Source organism: Thermothielavioides terrestris, chromosome 4 (genome assembly GCF_000226115.1).
Source record: "Thermothielavioides terrestris NRRL 8126 chromosome 4, complete sequence".
Classification (NCBI taxonomy): Eukaryota; Fungi; Ascomycota; class Sordariomycetes; order Sordariales; family Chaetomiaceae; genus Thermothielavioides; species Thermothielavioides terrestris.
The window spans coordinates 12,380-31,354 of NC_016460.1; the positions used below are offsets into that span (position 1 = coordinate 12,380).

General features: G+C 61.5%; 8 protein-coding genes across 8 annotated transcripts; 3 read left to right on the forward strand and 5 right to left on the reverse strand.

The window, feature by feature from the left end:
- Positions 1–203: 203 nt before the first annotated feature.
- THITE_43844 (uncharacterized protein) lies at positions 204–2,394 on the forward strand (the record flags this gene model as incomplete). The annotated part of the gene is made up of 5 exons (XM_003654870.1): positions 204–239; positions 303–460; positions 536–566; positions 633–1,097; positions 1,159–2,394. The coding sequence occupies 5 exons, from the start codon at positions 204–206 to the stop codon at positions 2,392–2,394; spliced, it is 1,926 nt and encodes a 641-aa protein (XP_003654918.1).
- Positions 2,395–2,458: 64 nt separating this feature from the next.
- On the reverse strand, positions 2,459–4,318 carry THITE_2145703 (uncharacterized protein; the record flags this gene model as incomplete). The annotated part of the gene is made up of 2 exons (XM_003654871.1): positions 2,459–2,488; positions 3,083–4,318. The coding sequence occupies 2 exons, from the start codon at positions 4,316–4,318 to the stop codon at positions 2,459–2,461; spliced, it is 1,266 nt and encodes a 421-aa protein (XP_003654919.1).
- A 626-nt stretch (positions 4,319–4,944) lies between these two features.
- THITE_2118145 (uncharacterized protein) lies at positions 4,945–5,736 on the reverse strand. The gene is made up of 2 exons (XM_003654872.1): positions 5,355–5,736; positions 4,945–5,298 (listed from the first exon to the last, which is right to left on the reverse strand). The coding sequence occupies exons 1-2, from the start codon at positions 5,434–5,436 to the stop codon at positions 4,952–4,954; spliced, it is 429 nt and encodes a 142-aa protein (XP_003654920.1). The 5' UTR covers positions 5,437–5,736; the 3' UTR covers positions 4,945–4,951.
- Positions 5,737–7,061: 1,325 nt separating this feature from the next.
- On the reverse strand, positions 7,062–8,341 carry THITE_2118147 (uncharacterized protein). The gene has a single exon (XM_003654873.1). The coding sequence runs from the start codon at positions 8,004–8,006 to the stop codon at positions 7,077–7,079; it is 930 nt and encodes a 309-aa protein (XP_003654921.1). The 5' UTR covers positions 8,007–8,341; the 3' UTR covers positions 7,062–7,076.
- An 892-nt stretch (positions 8,342–9,233) lies between these two features.
- Positions 9,234–11,314, forward strand: THITE_2118148 (glycoside hydrolase family 10 protein). The gene is made up of 3 exons (XM_003654874.1): positions 9,234–9,976; positions 10,039–10,674; positions 10,732–11,314. The coding sequence occupies exons 1-3, from the start codon at positions 9,725–9,727 to the stop codon at positions 10,951–10,953; spliced, it is 1,110 nt and encodes a 369-aa protein (XP_003654922.1). The 5' UTR covers positions 9,234–9,724; the 3' UTR covers positions 10,954–11,314.
- A 1,343-nt stretch (positions 11,315–12,657) lies between these two features.
- Positions 12,658–13,863, forward strand: THITE_121411 (uncharacterized protein; the record flags this gene model as incomplete). Its single annotated transcript, XM_003654875.1, has 3 exons — positions 12,658–12,701; positions 12,734–13,121; positions 13,180–13,863. 3 exons carry the CDS (start codon positions 12,658–12,660, stop codon positions 13,861–13,863), a joined length of 1,116 nt encoding a protein of 371 aa, XP_003654923.1.
- A 1,482-nt stretch (positions 13,864–15,345) lies between these two features.
- On the reverse strand, positions 15,346–16,966 carry THITE_43393 (uncharacterized protein; the record flags this gene model as incomplete). Its single annotated transcript, XM_003654876.1, has 3 exons — positions 15,346–16,185; positions 16,269–16,752; positions 16,794–16,966. 3 exons carry the CDS (start codon positions 16,964–16,966, stop codon positions 15,346–15,348), a joined length of 1,497 nt encoding a protein of 498 aa, XP_003654924.1.
- Positions 16,967–17,906: 940 nt separating this feature from the next.
- Positions 17,907–18,920, reverse strand: THITE_2090099 (uncharacterized protein; the record flags this gene model as incomplete). Its single annotated transcript, XM_003654877.1, has 1 exon — positions 17,907–18,920. The coding sequence occupies one exon, from the start codon at positions 18,918–18,920 to the stop codon at positions 17,907–17,909; it is 1,014 nt and encodes a 337-aa protein (XP_003654925.1).
- Positions 18,921–18,975: the final 55 nt, after the last annotated feature.

An 18,975-nucleotide genomic window follows, 5' to 3' on the forward strand; every position in this document is an offset into this window, starting at 1 on the left:
AGCCGGACCAAGCCAGATCAAGTCTGCCACGAAATGAGGTAAGTCATCGCGACCGCGCCGCAACTGCCACCGGACCGTTCTGTGTTGGTCTAAGCTATTTCCGGCCCGCACGCACACGAACCCGTCCTCGGTCAGCGACGCGGCACCGTCGGTGCCACAGCGGCTGCGCGTCGTCGGCCCTCTAACGACCCGGCCCCCCTGCGATGAACGAATTCCGGATCACGAGAGGCCATTCGTGCGTTCCGTGCCAGCACCGCAAGATCAGGTGCACCGGCCAGGCGCCGTGCGCCTACTGCATCAAGACAGGCAAGGACTGCGTCCGGCCGCCCCCACGCTCCCCCCGTTCCGGGGACGGCCGCTCGCGCGCGGGGCGTTCTGCTGCCGCCCCGGCCCGGCCGAACCCGGACGCAGGGGGCGGCCTGGTCATCGTCAGCGGAGACGGCCGCCGCTACGTGGAGGAGTAAGTCACCGTGCCGCTCCGCGCTGCCCCTGGCTCGGCTCCCGTCTCTTGGCCATTTTCTCACGCTCCTACCAGCAACAAACTGTGGACCACCTTGGGCAACGAGGTAAGCTGGCACTGCCGCCCCTGCACGCTCCCTCGGCTAACCGTCATCGACCATTCGACACAACAGCTCCAGACAAATGATGTCGCCAGCGTCGGCAGCCCGGCGTCGACCGCCAGCTCCGGCCGGGATAATGCTTCGTCTTCGGAAACAGCGCTATTCTTCGGCCGGCAGAGACTGGACAACCTGGCACTCCTGCACCCCTCGGCGGTTCAGGCTTTCAACCTTTGGCAGGCATTCCTCAGCAACGTGCACCCCCTGACCAAGCTGCTTCATGCGCCCTCGGTGCAGGAGACCATCCTCAGGGCGGTCTCGGAGCCTTCCTCGATGGCCCGGTCCACGGAAGCACTGATGTTTGCCATCTACCTTCTCGCTGTCGTCTCCATGCCCGATGATGACTGCCGGAGAGTCCTCGGCGACACCAAAGAGAAGTTGCTCGACAAATACTGCCGCGCCACCGAAGAAGCGCTGAACAGGGTAGACTTCTTGCGGTCGACCGACCTCGAAGTCTTCCAAGCGTTCGTGCTGTACTTGGTGAGCTCTTCTTCCAGGCCATGCCGCCCTTGGTGAAGGCAAACTACCTAACATTGCCCAGCTGGCCCTGCGCCACCTCTGCGACCACTCGATCCTGTGGCTTTTGACGGGATTGGCGACGCGTATCGGTCAGCGAATGGGCCTGCACCGTGAAAGCTCGCTGAAAGGGCTGTCGCCCTTTGAGGCCGAGATGCGCCGTCGCGTCTGGTGGCAGGTTGTCATCTTAGATGGGCGTGCTGCCCAGCTCGCTGGGGCATCCATGAGGCCGGATGGCGACCTGCTCCGCGACATCAAGCAGCCCATCAACATCAACGACAGCGATCTTGTTCCCTCCATGGGCACGCTTCCCCCACCCTCGACGAGCGTCACAGACATGGTGTTCTGCTCCGTCCGCTACGAGATCGGCACCTGGATGATCCAAAATGATTCGCTGTTGGGGCCGACCCCGCCCGGCGAGTCGTCCAAAACCAAGTTCATGAAGTCGATCGACGAGCTCGAGTGCCAGCTGGAAGAGAAGTACCTGCGCGGAATAGATACCAACGTGCCTCTGAACCTCCTCACCACCTACCTCGCACAATCGGCCGTCAGCCAGCTGAGGCTGTCGGTCTACGACCCCATCCATCAACCCGAGCGAGATGCCGACCTCGGCCGTGACCAGCTCCACATCATCTTCGAGAACAGCTTGAAGGTCATCCAGTTCGACATCCTGGCCAACTCCACTCCGTCGCTTCGACGCTACATCTGGCACGTCTCCAACTTCTTCCCCTTCGAGACCTTCGTCTTGCTCGTCAGCACTCTTCCGGGACGGGCTGCCGGCCCGATAGTCGACGTTGCTTGGGACGTCATCAACCAGGTCTACGAACTGCACCCCTGCTTCATCACGGACACGTCGGACCCGCTGTACTCTGCCCTCGGGGACCTGACCCTGAAGTCGTGGAGCCGGTGGTGCGCGGTCGCGCGGGCGGCAGCGCTCGACCAGCCGCATGAACCGCCTTGCATTGCCAAGCTGTTGGCCGAACGGGGCGCCCCGCAGCCGGCATTCGCCTGCGCGCCGAGCCTCGCGCAGGTCGAGAATCCTCCTGCTCCTCCTCCGTCGACCACGGGTGACGTGGAGGTGGCAGCTGCTGTGCCGCAAAACCAGGGTGACTATCCGCTGCCGCTGGTCGACGACATGGATGCCACCGTGGACTGGGCGTTTTGGCAGCAGTTGCTCGAGAGCTCGGGACCTGCCGGGTGGGATCAGCAAGATCTGTCTACTGTTGCTTCATGGATGGCGAACTTCGGCTATCCCGGATAGGGGCTTCGGCCCGTCCTCGCTCGCGGCGTTACCGCCGTCAAGCTGCGAATTGAAGGAACAGGCGTCAAGTTGGGGCAAACACGCCAGCGACCTGCTATTGAAAGCATCAGATGCAACGCCTCGGCGACTGACGAGCGCTCATAGCTCCCTGAAGCTGTAAAAGAGGCTCAATGGTGAAGGCTTGGTCGCGATGCGGTTTAATTAGCTGACGTTCTCCGCCCACCTCACCAGCCCCGGGTTCTACCATGTGCTCCCGTTTTCCTTTTTTCCTTTTTTTTTTTTTTTTTCCGGTCAGCTGTGCCATCCTGGCTTCGAATAGTGTAGCATGCCTGTAGCACGTCCTTAGGTGCGTGTATCGTCGATAGCACCGCTGTCAATACCCGGCTTCGTATCGAAACGCACCTATCTTGACGAGCAGAGATTGATCGCCAATCCCGCGTTGCGCCCATAGCGCCCCTTTTTTTGAGGCCATCATTGCTTTAGATTGCCTGGCACTAAGTCATGCTGTATGCTAGGTATTCTGCTACATACGTTGCATGTTGCCGCTCAGCTTTTCCGAGAAGTCGGACAGTCGTGGAGGTCAGCTTAATGCGCAGCTGGATGGCCCAAAGCACACAACGTCGATTGAGACCCGCTGACTCGGAGTTGAAAGACTGCGAGGAACACGCCGCTAAGCACCCTCTAACACTCTGCACTGCTCAAGTGGCGGCTGGCCGTATAAAACCTTCCCCCCGCGGAAGCTCCTCTCGATGCTGCGCCTAGCCGATTCTCGCGTGGCCGCCTCATAGGCCTTGATGCTGGCCAGCGAGCCGCCGTCCGACCCCGCAAGCGCCTGCACCAGCGCGACGGCATCCTTGATTGCCGTGGGTGCGCCGACGCCGCCGGCCGGCGACATGACGTGGATGGCGTCCCCGACGAGCGTCACAAACTGCGAGCTCGCCCACTCGGACAGATCCGGCGTAGACGAGATCACGCGCAGCGACGCCGCGAACGTCTCGTCCTGGAGCTCGACCAGGCATCTCGCCGAGTCGTCCCACTCCTCCGTCAGCATCAGAGCGAGCTCCTTGGCCGTTCTGGAGGCAAAGGTGCTGGCCACCATCTGCTCGGTAAGACCCAGGAGCTTGGACGGGGCCAGCATCGACCAGTACACGTAGTCCTCGGGCAGGTCCTCGCGTCCCGGCTCGCCGCGGTGCGGGAAATGCATGCGCTCAACGAACATGCTGACCGGCAGCTCCGAGTTGAAGATGATCTGCTGGACCACGGGCGCCACGTCGCGCACGACGGTAAATCCCCGCAGCAGCCGGGGATGGATGCGCCGCTGCAGCTCCGGCGTCAGATGCGTGCGTCCGTAGATGCAAACGGCTTCCGGGTCGACGAGCTTGTGGTGCGGCACATGCTTTGCGCGGATGCGCGAGCGCCCGCCGTCGGCCCCGACGAGCAGCGTGCCGGACGCGGAGGTGCCGTCGGCGAAATGCACCGTCACCGGGCCATCCTCGTTGCGCTCGTTGATCTCGAAGCGCGTCGCCTCCTTGCCCCAATGGATGCGGTCCTCGAGGCCCCGCAGGAGCACTCGCCTCAGGAATCCGCGGTCGACATTGCATGGCTTGGGGCCGCGCAGGGCACGGCGTGCAAGCACCCGTCCGTCGATGGCGTTGATGGTCGTCTCAGTCATGACGGTCTCTGCCGTTTGCGCCTCGAACTCGGCGAACAGCTCCGGCGGCATCAGGTACTGCAGGTCGGGCACCGAGTCCGGAAAGATCTTGATCCTGTAGCCCTGGGCGCGGGCGTCGGGCGTGTCGTCGCGCTCGAAGACTGAACAGCGGATACCGTGCTTCGTAAGGCCTTGGGCGAGGCACAAGCCGCCCAATCCAGCTCCGACGATCAGGACATTGCGGGGGGCGGCTCCCCCGGCGGCTGCAGACATGACGTCGAGGAGACCTTGTTATCTAGACTCTAATTGGGAAAGGGGAAGTGCAGGCGAGGGGCCTGGAGAATGCCAGCGGCGGCAGAGAGGTCACCTACGTGTTTAAGTAGGTAGTTTGGATTACGCTCTCGGAAATCGGAGCGAACTGCATCTCCATGGTGTTGGCTTTTAAAGATCGGGAACGAAGGTTCCGGCTCCGGAATCACATACCCTGAGCTAGAATGTCGGGTCCGGCCCCCAACCAGTCGGGTGTGCCTGGAAGAAGCACATTCGGCTATCGTCCGAGTGGTTTGGGGGCCAAGCGGCTGCAGGTGCACGCACTCATGCGGCTCACGCACATATGTACTACACCAGTGTAGTGGGTACAGTGCAAGGGGCTTGCCGAAGGCAGGGGAATCATAGGGCCCGGGGAAGTTGAGGCTTAGACTTGGTTTTGGGATCGAGGGATGTCGGGCTGCAGAGTCTAGGCTTACGGGACTTCAGGAGACGGGAATAGCACCAGATACATGACCATGTCTGCGGTAATGAGAACCGGCCAACACGGTAAGCAGAGCGACATTGGCAAAGAAAAGATCTCGGACAGCGACCCAGAAGCCGGGTTGGTGATTCCAGCAGACTAGCGTACGGGCAGGCTCAGTACAGGACAACCTTCTCGTCGTGCATCTTGCCGTCCTTCTCCAGCTGCGCCAGCACCACCTTGATGCGCTCGACAAGCGCCTTCCCGTAGCCGGGGCTGCTAACGGCAGGAGCGGGAATGGTCAGATCGGGCCGCAGCCAGGGAATGGGGTGGATGCCGGCTGCGGCCCGCATCATGACCTCGATAGCGGCGTCGTCGTAGCCGCCGCCCAGAATGACGGCCACCGGCTTCTTCGAGTAGTCGTGGCTGCCCAGCGCCGACTGGGTCTCCACCTCCTGCTCGCCCCGGAGAATGGCCGGGATCTGGGTGGCGCCGGCCTCCTGGTTCATGATGAAATGGATCACTGCGCGGCCTCTGTCAGCTCTGGCTTCGTCTGCCGTGCAAGCGGAAGCCACGGACCGTCGAACTCGGGTTTGAGATCGGCGATGACGCCGCTGCCAATGGCCTCGGTCCTGCCGCACAGAATCACGGGAGCGCCCATTCTCGAAGGGAGCGAAGTGGCGGATGTCGGTTTCGGTTACGACACTGAAGACTCGAGAGGAGCGCAGAGGGGCTTGGCGGCTGTTGGCCAGAACGTGCGTACGGACGGATAGTGCACAAAGAAGTTGTGACGACTCACGCTATGAAAGAGCAACCGCAGAGGAGGGTTTTTGAAGACGAGGAGTGTCAAGGCGGGCAGGCTGTTAGCTATATGCCAAGCTCTTACACGCACCGGGTGTTGAACAAACTGTACACTAAGAAGGTAGTGGCGCAACGCTTATGCCAAGCTGCGAACTGTGCCTCCACACCGCATCACTTGCAGCCCCCAAAGTGTAGCACAGGAGTGGAGTCGTACACTAACTTTGTAAGCACCACTCCCATCTGCGCCCGCTTGGCCCCCAACCCGGCCCTCGGCCACGAGACAGCCGAAGCGCGAGCGTCCACGTGTGCGGATGAGCTAATCGGCAAGTTGTCACCGGCCTGGAGTCGTCCCACAGATCGATGGCAGCACAGTGCGCGCCGAACTCGAGCGAGTCCTCCGCAACCCGACACTAAGACTCTGGTCAACTCCAACCTCTTCGACTCAATTCAATCTAGTGCAACGCAATTCAGTGCAAATTGGTCCTGTGTCAGTCAAATCTGGCCCTGGGTTGGAGTTGTTTGAATTGCCTATTTGCCAAGACCGTAATACCTCGCCATGTTGTCTCCTGGCTATGCATCTAGCCATCACCCAGCTTAATTCCCCGGTTGAGTCCGACATTAAGGGATCACTCCTTCAAGAGACAAAGCCACCCAACAGCCCTGTTTTCCTCTTGGCTTTGGCATCAAACGGAGCTACAAGAGCGCACCATTGGGGGTGGCCGAGATACCAGGTAGTCTCCTTAGTCAGAGGCAATATGTTGATCCCTCCGGAAATATTTTTCTCTGAAAAATGATCCCTTCTTTTAAAGATAGGTGCGAACAGACACTAGCAAGGACTCGCGCTTAAGGGAGCGACAGCAAGTCTGGTTGCCCGCTCCATCCGTCTCTAGGTGTGGCTTGGAGGCAGGTGAAAGAGGGCACAGATTGACAACATACCGAGCCTAAGTTCGACGCGACGAGAATCTGAAGACAGGGTTCACCCGGGAATGGAAGTCCTCACTATTCCGCTGCAGGATGCCGGGACTCAGCCTCGCCCACCTTCTCACGTCGTGCTGCGGGCGATGCCAATCCCCTGAGCTAGCCGCAACCCGGCGCAGCTGTCGCCCACGGCGGGGTGAATGGAAACCAATGCTGAACGCTGGAGAAGAGCATGGAAGATAGAGCAGTCTGCTGCTTAAACAAGTGCCCCCCACGAATCGCCAGCGCTGTCTAGCCTGTCAGTCTCTTAGATGTCGTTGTAGGTCAGCATCCGGGGCTCCTCCTGCCGTGCCACCAGCCACGCCCAGGCGGCAGACGGGGCGTAGCTGGAAGTGGTCGAGTACGACCGCCCGTAGTCGGCGCGCTCGAACACGGTCGGATCCGCGCTCTTCATGCGCGAAACACTCTCCGGGGTGGCGACGGCCAGGAAGGAGTCCCGCTCCGGGCCGGCGGCCAGCGCCCTGCTGCTTCGTCAGCATGCATTCACGACGACGCGCGGTCCCGCGGGGGATGGGCAGGCACCTACAGGGCGTTGCCGAAGATGCCGTGGCACAGGCTCGGTTCCTTCCGGAGCAGCCCCTGGGTCCGGATGCACTCCCTGGCCCTGCCGACGGCGGCGTCGATGCGGGCGTGCAGGGCCGGGAAATGCGGGCGCAGGGCCAGCAGCGACAGCACGAAGCCGGGGGCGCCGTGGCAGAACTGCACGAGCCCCTTGCCGGCGGCGCCGCTCTCCTCGGAGCTGGGCCAGTTGCCGTCGGGCAGCTGCAGGCCCAGCAGGGCCTCGACGACGGGCTGCAGGCGGGGGGCGAGCGAGGGCGAGGTCAGGACCAGCTGGGTGACGATGCCGATGTCGCCGTGCACGGCGCCCAGATAGCGGCGGCCGTGCCAGGTCCAGCGCGGGCCGCGGTTCAGGATGGTGTTGGAGATCTCGGCGATGGCCGGGTCAACGAGCTCGCTGCTGGCGGGGGCCCAGTGGCGGGCCATGCGCAGCAGATACAGAGTGCCGGCGCGGCCGTAGAGCATCTCGTCCGGGTAGTCGTCGACGGCGATGACCTGGCCGACCGAGTCGACGAACCGGCGCACGTCGCGCGGGTCGCGGGTCACGGCGCAGCGCACGGCCTCATAGGCCAGCCGCTCGTCGCCGATACCGCAGCCGTGAGCGCCGAGGCGCAGGTTGTGGCCGCGCGAGCCTTCGGCGATGTAGGCGCGGGCCCAGTGCTCCGCTGGGCGGCCGCTGACGGTGAGGCCGGGCCGCAGCGACGACGCCTGCAGCAGCAGGTACGCCATGCCGGTCGGCCCGCTCCAGAGGCCGTGCAGCGCCTCGGGCGCATACCGGCTGCGCGGCGGGTAGTTGGTGACGATGTCCTCGAGCGCCGCCTGCAGATAGGCGTCGGTGTTGGTGTCGCCGAGGGTGGGGTGGGGTGGCGCGATCACGAGGTATCGCGGGGCCATGGCAAGTCTGCTGGGCTGGGCAGGGGTGCAGATAGATTGTGCGTGGCGGGCAGGGATTTGGGAGAGGGGGATGGGGTGGGAACTGGGAAGTTCGAAAGTGGAACCGGTCGATGGGCGCCGGGACAGTTGCCGGTGATGGGGACTGCCCAGCAGCCGATGTCCGATTTGAGCTGCGCTGTGAAGTGATAGCTGATAGCTGATGGACTCGAGTCGACGCTGGCGAGCCTTTGGCGAGAGAAAAGGCGCAAAGCGCAGGTCGCCGGCCGCTCTGCAGTCTGCAAGTCTGCAGTCTGGCCCGGGCTGTCGTCAAGCTGTCGGCAGCAGGAGCTTGGCAGTTGGCAGTTGGCGGCGGGGCAGTTCCAAGATCGTAACTCGTAAAACAAAATCGAATTTCGACCCCCTAACATCCACGAGATACCAGTATCTACCTCCTCCTACACTAGCACAGCACTTGGCCAACGGCCAACACGGCCGCCTGGAGATCTCGCGACGCTTTGGGGAATGCATGCTCCGCCATAATGTGGCGACATCAACGGAGCAGCAAGGAGCAGCACGGTGATAATGATGTCACCCTGAGACAAGCGATTCGACGCGGCCAGCCCTAACCCTCGCCTGCCCAGCCAAAATGCATGCATTCCCTCTGGCTGCAAGAGCAAACGGCGGTCCGCCAATCCATCATCTCCACACTCATCACCATCGCCCCCTTCTCGAATCTCCTTGGGCTCCGGCAGTGAGCGAAGGCCTTCCAGGTTGCCTGGCCAATGCGCTGCTTTCCACGAACTAGCAAGTTAGTGTACGCTAGCTGGCTGTCCGCGCCGGCTAATTTACAACGGGCAATGGAATGTGGTCTCAGGGGCTTCTAGTGTAGCCCCGGCGAATTCCGCTTCCCCAGCTTCGGGCGCGCTTCCCCGCACTTCCATCCTTCCATCCCCGCCCGCGACCCCGTTTTCTTGACAGGGGATAGGAGGATGCACACAAAACTGTGTCTGTAAATAAACAGCATTGTGCAGTGGAGAGGCCGTCGGGCTAGTACCTGTCGCATTGACGGGTCTAGACGCGAAGTCAGAATCGCAACGGTGCAGCGCGCAGCCCGGCAGCAGCTCAATCTCGAGCCACGGCGAAGCAACCCGGACATTTGGCACACGGCTTACTCAATATCGCAGCGACAGCAGCTGGAGCGTGCCATTGCGGCCCGACATTCTGCGGTCCACTCGGATGAATGCGTTGCAGTGCACAGACAGAATTAGCACGCCAACGGTGCTGTCCCCTTTTACCCGGGCTCGCTCTGCGCTGCTCATATCGGCTGAATGGCAGCAGCGCTAGCTCCCGCAGGGGAAATGAGCCCAGCAGCTCGGACCCAACATCCAGCAGCCCGGTCGGCGGCCCGGCCTCGATGTGTAGGGCAACATCCGCATAACGTTACTTGCCAAGGGCCCGAGCCCTGCGTCGCCGGGGCCAGCGTCGCATCCCGCCAGGACCAAGGTCGCACTGGCGACGACAGCAACATCCGGGTCTGGTCTGCTGTGGTAACAGTGGTGGGCACGATGCAGGTGCATTTGCTGGGGATGATGGCATTGCGGACCGCGGGCCTGCGCGCGCCGCCTGGCTCTGATAAATAGAGCTGCCCGTCGCCCGCCGATCCGCACCGCTGCACCCCGTCTGCACCCTGTCACCGTGATCACCGCCTGCCGCTCGTTTCGTTTCCGGCTGCCTCCACGATGCATCTCGCCTCCGCGTTGCTCTTCCTCGCCTCGCTGCCCCTCGGGCTGGCGGGCAAGGACAAGGGCAAGCCGTGCAAGAAGGGCCTCAACACGCTCGCCAAGCAGGCCGGCCTCAAGTACTTCGGCTCGGCCACCGACTCGCCGGGCTTCCGCGAGCGCGCCGGCTACGAGGCCGTGTACCCGCAGTACGACCAGATCATGTGGAAGTCGGGCGAGTTCCACATGACGACGCCCACCAACGGCATGAAGGTGCGCCTCCCCGGCCGTGTCCGGCCCCCCAGTCGCCCCTCATGACGCTGACACCGCCGCAGTGGGTCTTCACCGAGCCGGAGCGCGGCGTGTTCAACTTCACCGAGGGCGAGATCGTGGCGTCGCTCGCCAAGCAGAACGGCTTCATGCTGCGCTGCCACGCGCTCGTCTGGCACAGCCAGCTCCCCGACTGGGTCACGGCGACCAACTGGACCGCCGCTGAACTGCGCCAGATCATCGTCAACCACATCACCCACGTGGTCGGCCATTGGAAGGGCCAGTGCTATGCCTGGGACGTCGTTAACGAGGCGCTCAACGAGGACGGCACCTACCGCGACTCCATCTTCTACCAGGTGCTCGGCGAGGAGTACATCAAGCTGGCCTTTGAGACTGCCTCCAAGATTGACCCGCATGCCAAGCTGTACTACAACGACTACAACCTCGAGTATCCCGGCCCCAAGGTCACCGGCGCCCAGAACATCGTCAAGATGCTCAAGACCGCTGGCATCCGCATCGACGGCGTCGGCCTGCAGTCGCACCTCGTCGCCGAGAGCCACCCGACGCTCGACCAGCACATCGACGCCATCCGGTCCTTCTCCAGCCTCGGCGTCGAGGTCGCCCTGACCGAGCTCGACGTCCGCCTGACGCTGCCCGCCAACGCGACGAACCTGGCCGAGCAGAACGACGCCTACAAGAACGTGAGTGTCGAATGCGTGCGCGCTGTGCCTCTGTGCTCCAAGCTGACCACCCCTTAGATCGTCGGCGCCTGCGTCCAGGTCCGCGGCTGCATCGGCGTCACCATCTGGGACTTCTACGACCCCTTCAGCTGGGTCCCCGCCACCTTCCCCGGCCAGGGCGCGCCGCTGCTGTGGTTCGAGAACTTCACCACCCACCCGGCGTACCACGGCGTCGCCGAGGCCCTGACGAACAAGACCACCCGCGGCCGGGCCCGGCGCGCCCAGCTGCGGAGCGCCTAAGTAAGGCGAGGCAGTAGAGCCGTGGCTTCTCTTCTTGTCCATAGTAAAAATACCCTACGGTGGCTGTCTGCCCTGCCTCCGTAAGTCTGAAGCGAAGCTTTACGCCCTGGTAATTTACAGAGAAATCGACACTGTGAGAATCGCGCTAAGTCACATGATTTGAGCCTCTCGACCAATCGCTCCTCGAAAAACTCTGTCGAAAAAGCCCAGTAACTGAAGCGAAGCTTAGCTTCGCCCGTCAGTGCACACACTGTGTGTATGTAACACTTTCCGGAGCTCATCTTGAAGCTTCGCTTTAATAATCTTTAATTCATTGCGCCTACGCGTTTCCTCAGGGGCGCTTAATGGATGTCCCGCCGTGTGCAACTTCGTGAACGCCAGCGCTCTTTCCCTTCCTGCGTTCCAGCCTGCGTCCGGGACGCCCGAGGGCGTCTGCCAGCCGTCAGCGAGCGCTTTCCGCTCGCAATCGGCAGCATGCAGTGGCGGGCATGTTTACCGTGGTGGCGCAGATCTCGCCGAAGTTGGTTGCATTGCCCAGCAGTGTAGGTGCTAGCGCCAGTCGGCGACGATGGTCAGATTTCGTTGGGGCTGGGCGTGGATACCGGGACGCCCAAACAGCAGGCCGAGCCCTTCATCTCACGCGGAAAGCCAGCCCGGACTTAACTATGGAAGTGGGCATTCTCGAGCAGCTTGTATTAGCACGGCCGCCCTAAGTCAAGCCCGAAGCCAATGTTTGGAAATAATGAAGCCCTCAGGATTGAGAATTCCCTGGTGGCCTGGTGCAGCAAATCACCGGGCTATACCAGCTAGCCTGGAGGCTGGGTCGAGAAGGCGAAGGGCAGCACCGGGGCTAGAATGCTAGCTCGAAGACCTGGTCTTAGTCCAGGATCACACATCCTTACTCCAGAATCCTGACCGCGCCACATATGATGGTGCTGCCACCAAGCCGTCAACCAGCCAGTGTTGGCACTTCAAACTCGCTAATAATCAGCTGTAGGAGGGGCCTTGTGGCAAAGGCCATTACCATACGAGAGAGCAAGTGCCATATACGACTGCCAGAAGCGCACGCCTCCGGGACCAGCTGCAGCCCCGGCGTCACCGAGAGCTTGAGACCAACCCTTTTAGCAAATAGCAAAGCCGGAATGCATGGCGTAGGTCGACGACTTTCGCCGGCCGTTCCAGAGGCTGCCTAGCCGGTCCGGGCATGCCATTTTCTTCTCCGCTCTGTGGCATCCTTTCCAACCGACTACATTTCGTGCTTCAGAACCTGCGCAACATCGGGAAGGGGGTGATCAAGAGCATCTCGCGAGACCCGCGCGTCATGAGTGGACTGTTGCGGTCGGAAATAATTAGGCGCGACATATTCCCCTTGGAGGCAGCTCAGCGTCACCTCGCACATTACGTTTCCGGCCCTGCGAGTCGATGCCAACCTAGTGAGCAGAAGTCAGGAATCAACGGCTGGTTTGCCTGTTCAGGGGCCGCACCAAACAGGGAGAACTTCAAAACCAGGCTCGCCGCCTGCCGCCAGGAACACGCAGCACATTCAAGAGTGGACAAGATCCAGGCTGACGACACTATTAATCGGCGACATCGCCGCGGGAAGAGTGTTACTCCGTCTCTCTTGATTGGTTGCTGGGGCATACTCGGGTGCTGATGCTCGGGCCTAGCTCGGGGCAACAGACAGGCTCCGTAGACAGCTGGAGCATGGAAAGTGGGAGAAAGGCTGGAATTGGTCGCTTGGTGGGTTGGTTGCTAGGTGGATAGTTTCTCCCAGTGCGAGTGCCCTAAAAAACCGGCGGCCCGTGTTCCTGGTCTCGCTGGTGTGCAGCCTGGTCGGCAACGTCGGCTGCGCCGTGAGCCCGTCGTACGGCACCATGGGCCTGTGCCGCGCCATCACGGCCTTCTTCATCTCGCCCGCGTCGGCCATCGGCAGCGCCGTCGTGGCCGAGACCTTCTTCAAGAAAGAGCGTGCCCGCTACATGGGCGTGTGGACCACCATGGTCACGCTGGGCGTGCCTATGGCGCCCTTCATCTTCGGCTTCGTCGCCGTGCGCGTCGGCTACCGCTGGATCTTCTCGCAGACCAACGGCGTGCAGCTCCTGCTCTACTTCCTGGTCGGCCGCGAGACGCTCTACCTCCGCCGCGCCGCCGCGGCCGCCTCCCTCCGGGTTGCTCTCCTTCTGCCGTATCGATCCGACGCCGCTACGGCTCCGGGACTTCGTGCAGCCGCTAGCCTTCGTCGCGCGCCCCTGCGTCCTGCTCCCGGCGGTCGGCTACGCCATGGTCTTCCTGTGGGCCAACATCATGATGTCGGTCGAGACGGGCCAGCTGTTCCCCGAGAACTTCGGCCTCAACCCGCAGCAGGTCGGCCTGCAGAACATCAGCATCATCGTCGGCTCGCTGCTCGGCGAGCAGATCGGCGGCTTCCTGAGCGACTGGTGGATGTGGCGCCGCCACGCAAAGGTCGGCAGCAGCAGCGACGGCCAGGGTGCGGACAAGGCCGCCCGCTCGCCGCAGCCCGAGTTCCGGCTGTGGCTGGGCTACCCGGGCCACCTGCTGACCATCTGCGGCGTCGTCGTCTACTTCGTGCAGATCGAGCGCGCGGGCACCTTCTGGAACATCACGCCCGACGTGGGCATGGCGATCGCGGCGGGCGGCAACCAGATCGTCACGACCGTCATGACGACGTACGCGGTCGACTGCTACCGCGAGGACGCCGCCGGCGTAGGCGTCTTCTTCAACTTTGTGCGCCAGACCTGGGGCTTCATCGGGCCGTTCTGGTTCCCCGACCCGATCCAGCGGACAGGCTTCCGCGCGTCGGCGGGCATTGCCGCAGCCATGATCGTCGCCGTGTCCATGGTGCCAACGGCCGTGGTTCAGTGGCGCCGGAGCCGGTGGCGGCAGGACTGAGCCGGGCAGTGGAGGCGTGTACTGTACACTCCATGCTGCGTACGTTAGTAATCGGCAAGTCTAGGTTTCCTGTGCGGCGCAGACCACGTGTGAGCGATGCTGGTGCGCAGGCAACAGCTCGTCCTTTGACGCTGGACACGCTGGACGGAGTGGGTGGCGGACCCCGGGCGCCTACATTCTCGGCACGCAGATACTTCACCCCTACCCCTCGTGTAATGCCAGCAGCCACCGCTGATTTAGCGTCGCGAACATGCATGACACCCGCTGAATGAGCGGAGAAACATGCTGCCAAGCTGCGGAAGATCCGTCTTGGCGTCGACGAGGTTAGCCCGGTACCATTACCCCTGCATGGTGTTCCTGATCCTTCGTCCCTTTTGTGCAAGCGCCAAGGTGCTAGCTTCGATCAGCTCACCTGCCAATGGGGGTAAGCCGGGTTCCGGTCATGCGCTCTTGAATAACGTAACCAACAGCGATGTCACGAATGTATGGATGTCGTCCAAAAACAGCTCTCCCTTGTGTTGCTCCTCGAGATCCTATGGAGCAATACACCGCGGTTGCCATCACCATCTTATCCGTCCAGTTGACCACCGGGCATTTTCATCATGTTCGAAGCACCATGCCGCCTCCTTCCGTAGACTCCTCAGCCAGAACTTGAAAGCTGGACGGGATCGGTCTCGCTTGTATCCCCCACGGCGTTTACAATGGTCTAGTCAAACAAGGCTGGCACCTGAGAGGCATCCAATCCGGCCGGCTGCCTGGCCGAGCTCACCAGGTTCCCTGCTCCGGAGGCCGGCGAGGTGAAGATGGCGCTGGAATGTTCGTAATAGGCGCTGACACGGCAACCATTCTGGCAATGCCGGTACCCAGTGGAGGATGGTGACGCCCGAGAGCGCGACCCTGAACTGTATCCCGAGGCCGCCGGATCTGGCCCAGAAGTTGCAGGCGCTGGCGAGCCTGGGGGGTTGGCCTTAGTCCTAGACTCTGTGGCAGTGAACGAGTGGAGGAGGAGAAAGCTGGCAAGGAGCGAGAATGCCGGCGGCGCCATCTCTGAGTGACCCAGACGAAGAGAGTGGGAAGACGCCTATATACGAAGCTGAATTCACAATGGATGCGTTGGCACATGGGATTCTCAGACATTATGTGTCAATAAGAACACAAGCATCGCCCAGGTTTAGGCTCCGTCTGCAGGCATATCAACCGCAGGCCAATATTGGTTGCTATCGACTCAGCTGACATTTTTTCTGCTTCTTTGGGAAGCATCCCGATATCCAACAGAACCTAAACAAGATTTAGCGTGTCTATCAGCCCTGGCCAGTCGCAACACCGTACAGTGAAACGAGCCTGGTTCAGCACCCATTTAACGCGTAAACGTCAAGGCTTTCAAATGTCTGGCTGCCCCCCTAAACCAACACCTTTCCCCCTTCCACCTGGCCCAACAAGAGGTGCAGGAAAGTCCGTCCTTGCTCCCTGCTGCGCCTTGAATCACAACCGCACAGGGTACCGCTGCCGCATCTTATGGCCATGCGTGTACATGTACAAGAGCACCACGGTGGCCAGCAGCAACGGAAACGCGAGCAGGCAGCTCGCGCGAGTCCAGCGCAGTGCTTCGTAGAGACTGCGCCCAGCCAGCGGCAGCAGTGCGCCGCCGATGCTTCGGATCACCATGTTAGCAGCAATAGCGCTAGCGGCGTGGACGGTGAAGGCGTCGATCAAGTATCCCACGCAGGCCGAGAAGAAGAGCACGTTTCCTGCACCGACAACGGCGGACCCGGCCACGGGCACAGCCCAGTGCGCGTGCGCCTCGGACGCCCACCCAAACCAGACCATGCCCAGCGCCATCAGGGGCGCCGCCACGATGGCCGGGATGAGGCGGCGCTCTGGCCTGGACTCCGGGCCCGCCGTCATGCGGTCCGAGGTCAGCGTGAAGCTGACGAGGCCGGCAATGTTTCCGAGACCGTAACCGAAAAAGGCAACGCCGACATCGTGCGGCGTAAACCCATACTCGGTCTGCAAGACGAAAGGCGCCGTCGTGAGAATGAGGAAGACGAGACCGTTGACGTAGGCCGATATGAGTGAAGACAGCGTGCTGACAGGCGACTGTACCGTCAACTTCGCCGGTCGCAATACGGCACCCAGGATCGCATGGGAGGCCGACCAGCTGCTGCTGCTCTTGTTGACCTTGGACTGCGGAGTCAGGCCACGACTGCTAAGGGTGCTAGCACTACCCGTCTTGCGCTGTGCCAGTTTCCGCTTCTGCGCCAGGATCGCGGCGGGGTAGGTCTCTCGCATGACAAGTACCTGGACAACCGTCATGCATGCGTACTGGCAGGCGAGGGTCGTCAGCGGCGGAGCTAGAACGGACATATGGGAGGAAAACACAGGACGGCAAGAACTCGACTTCTTACCACGCCGCCAAGAATCCAGAGAACAGACCGCCAACCCAGCGCATCCGTCAGGTAGCCGCCTGCCAGTGGTCCGACACACGGCCCCAGCACGGGTCCAAACATGTACAGCGACAGCGCCACGCCGCGGCTGTGGACGGGCACCACGTCCGAGATAGTGCCGCCGCCGATGGTCATGGGCGTCGAGCCGAGCGCGCCGGCCAGAAAGCGGAGTACAAGAAAGGGGCCAATGGCGGTCGACAGGCCGCAGCCGGCGGTTGCCAAGACGTACCCTATGTTGGAGCACGTGTACACGGGCAGCCGGCCGTAGACCTCGGACAAGGGCCCGAGCAGCACCGGGCCCACCCCCCAGCCGAGCACGTAGATGGAGACCACCAGCGACGAGAGCACCGGGCTCGCCGAGCCGAAGTCATGCATCACCTGGTCGATGGCAGGGGCCATCATGGTGGCGCCGAGCGGACTGGACCCCCTGGTTAGCCCGCCGGTTCTCGAAGTAAATTCCTGGACGGAGGGGACGCAGGTATTTACATCAAGAATGTCAACAGGGAGACGACTAAAATGTGAGCCCATATTTTGACGCTTCCCCAGTTGGCCGGGTTCTGCGGATCATCGGCGCCGTCCCAGGACACTGCCGTGTCCTCGCTGTCATCGTCGTGCTGGTCTCGGGCGGGCAAGAGGGGTGAATTTTCATCGGGCTCCATTCTCCACGGCCGACAGGCAAGAAGGACTCCTTCGCGTGCGGTTGCGGGCCGGGAAATGTGAGAGCTGGCTTAGCGGCACCGTTGCCGCGTGAAATGAAATGAATCGGATGGGTGGTTGGTGTAAGACAAAGGAGTGGAAGTCGCCGGTTGTGATGCTCCAAAACATCGAAATGAGAAAAGGTCGGGTCTGCTGTAAATAATGCGAACCTGAAATAAGGGGGAGACCCTTTTTTTGTCATAGGACGGTACGAAGACGTCGGATTACAACCGGATTACACCACATATAGCAAGGAATTGTCATCCAATGCGCAGAGTCCCCGATGTATCAAACTAGCGTCGGAGTTTCTCAACGGAACCCTAACCGGTGGTAAGGTCACGTAACAGAGGTATAATTTACCTGGCGATCGGTAACCGTCTACACTGTCAGGCAATTTCCAGCAGACGTTCAATGCCGACAGTTCTGCGATGTATTGGAACCGACGTTTTCCATAAAGGGATCTTTTTTCTTTTTCTTTTTTCTTTTTTTTTTTTTTTTTGGGCAGAGTTATTGGCGGGTTTGGTGGCAGTGAATGCAGCAATTTAATGGTGGTCCCCTATCCGATGTTCATTTGACCCCCTGCTTGCCACAGTCCGAGCATCAATCTTCTCGTCTCGCTGAAGCAATGATACTCCAGTCTGACCGTCGCTTATTGCTCGCGAGGCACATGGATCCCAACTTGATGGTGTGATTGGCGTACTGAGAACACTCCAAATCGCAAACGAATGCTACAAGGCAAGCAGATGGCAGAACTGGCACATTTTTTGTTCGTTTTGCGGTAAGCTGAACTACGTGGGCGCCATCCACAGTGTGTCTCCAAGACATTGCACATCGCTTCTTTTGAGGGGGAAATGAACCTTCTAGGCCAATTACCCAAAGAAAGTATGCTCATTCCTGAGGCCTTCAAAGCTTGACTACTAACTTCTGCGCCGAAACGCCTTGGGCCCCCAGATCAAGGCCTTCCTGGATCTTGTCCAACCCCTGGCCGACCACGCGCGGGGCGGGTTGGCACTTGTACTTGCTCTGTGCCAGCGCCTCGGGAAGGAAATCGTTCCAGATCTTGCCGCGGAGCTCGTCGTCTTCGGTGCCGGCGAAGATGCCCTTGGCGGTGATGCCGGCGGGGATGTCCTTGGGCAAGGGCCCGGCCACGGCGACCGTCTTGGCGCCTTCGCTGCGCGCCACCACCTCAAAGACGGGCTGTTCCGAGCCCGGGTGGATCGCAAAGCCGCCCGCGCACGTCTTGCCCTGGAACGCGTCCACCAGGTCCTGCACGACCGTGGGGCTGCGGTAGTCAAAGACGCGGGACGCGCCGAGCGCCTTGCAGTAGTCCCAGTTCTGGGGCGATGCCGTGGTGAAGACCTCGTAGCCCGACGCGACGGCCAGCTGGATGGCGTTGGAACCCACGCTCGATGCGCCGGCCCAGATCAGCACCGTACGGCCGGCGGGCTTGGGGTCCACGCGCGGGTACTCGAGCGCCAAATAGTCCTTTTGGTAGAGGCCACAGTACGCCGTGCACAGCCCCAGTGGCAGCACGACAGCGTCCTCGAAACTCAGGTTGTCGGGGATCGGCGCCGACGCGTTGGCGCGCAGGACGACGTAGTCCTGGAAGGCTCCCTCGCGAGGCGTGAAGCCCGCGGCCAGACCCACGACACGGTCGCCAACCTTGTACTTGGTCACGGACCGCCCCACCTCGACGACGGTGCCCGCCGCGTCGGTGCCGCCGATGTAGGGGTACTGCAGCCAGGAAAAGAGATTCTCGCCGAGCACCTGGATGAGCCAGTCCATGGGGTTGAGGGCAACGGCAGAGACCTTGACGACGATCTCGTTGTCTCCAACGGTCGGATACTCGGCGTTGTCGACTTTGAGCGGACGGGCCCTGGGCGAGGGCAGCCAGGCAGCGACGTTGGAGGGAGCCATTGCACAGAGGTTGGCGAAATGTTGGATGGGGTATACCGTATTAGTCAGGGTAGAG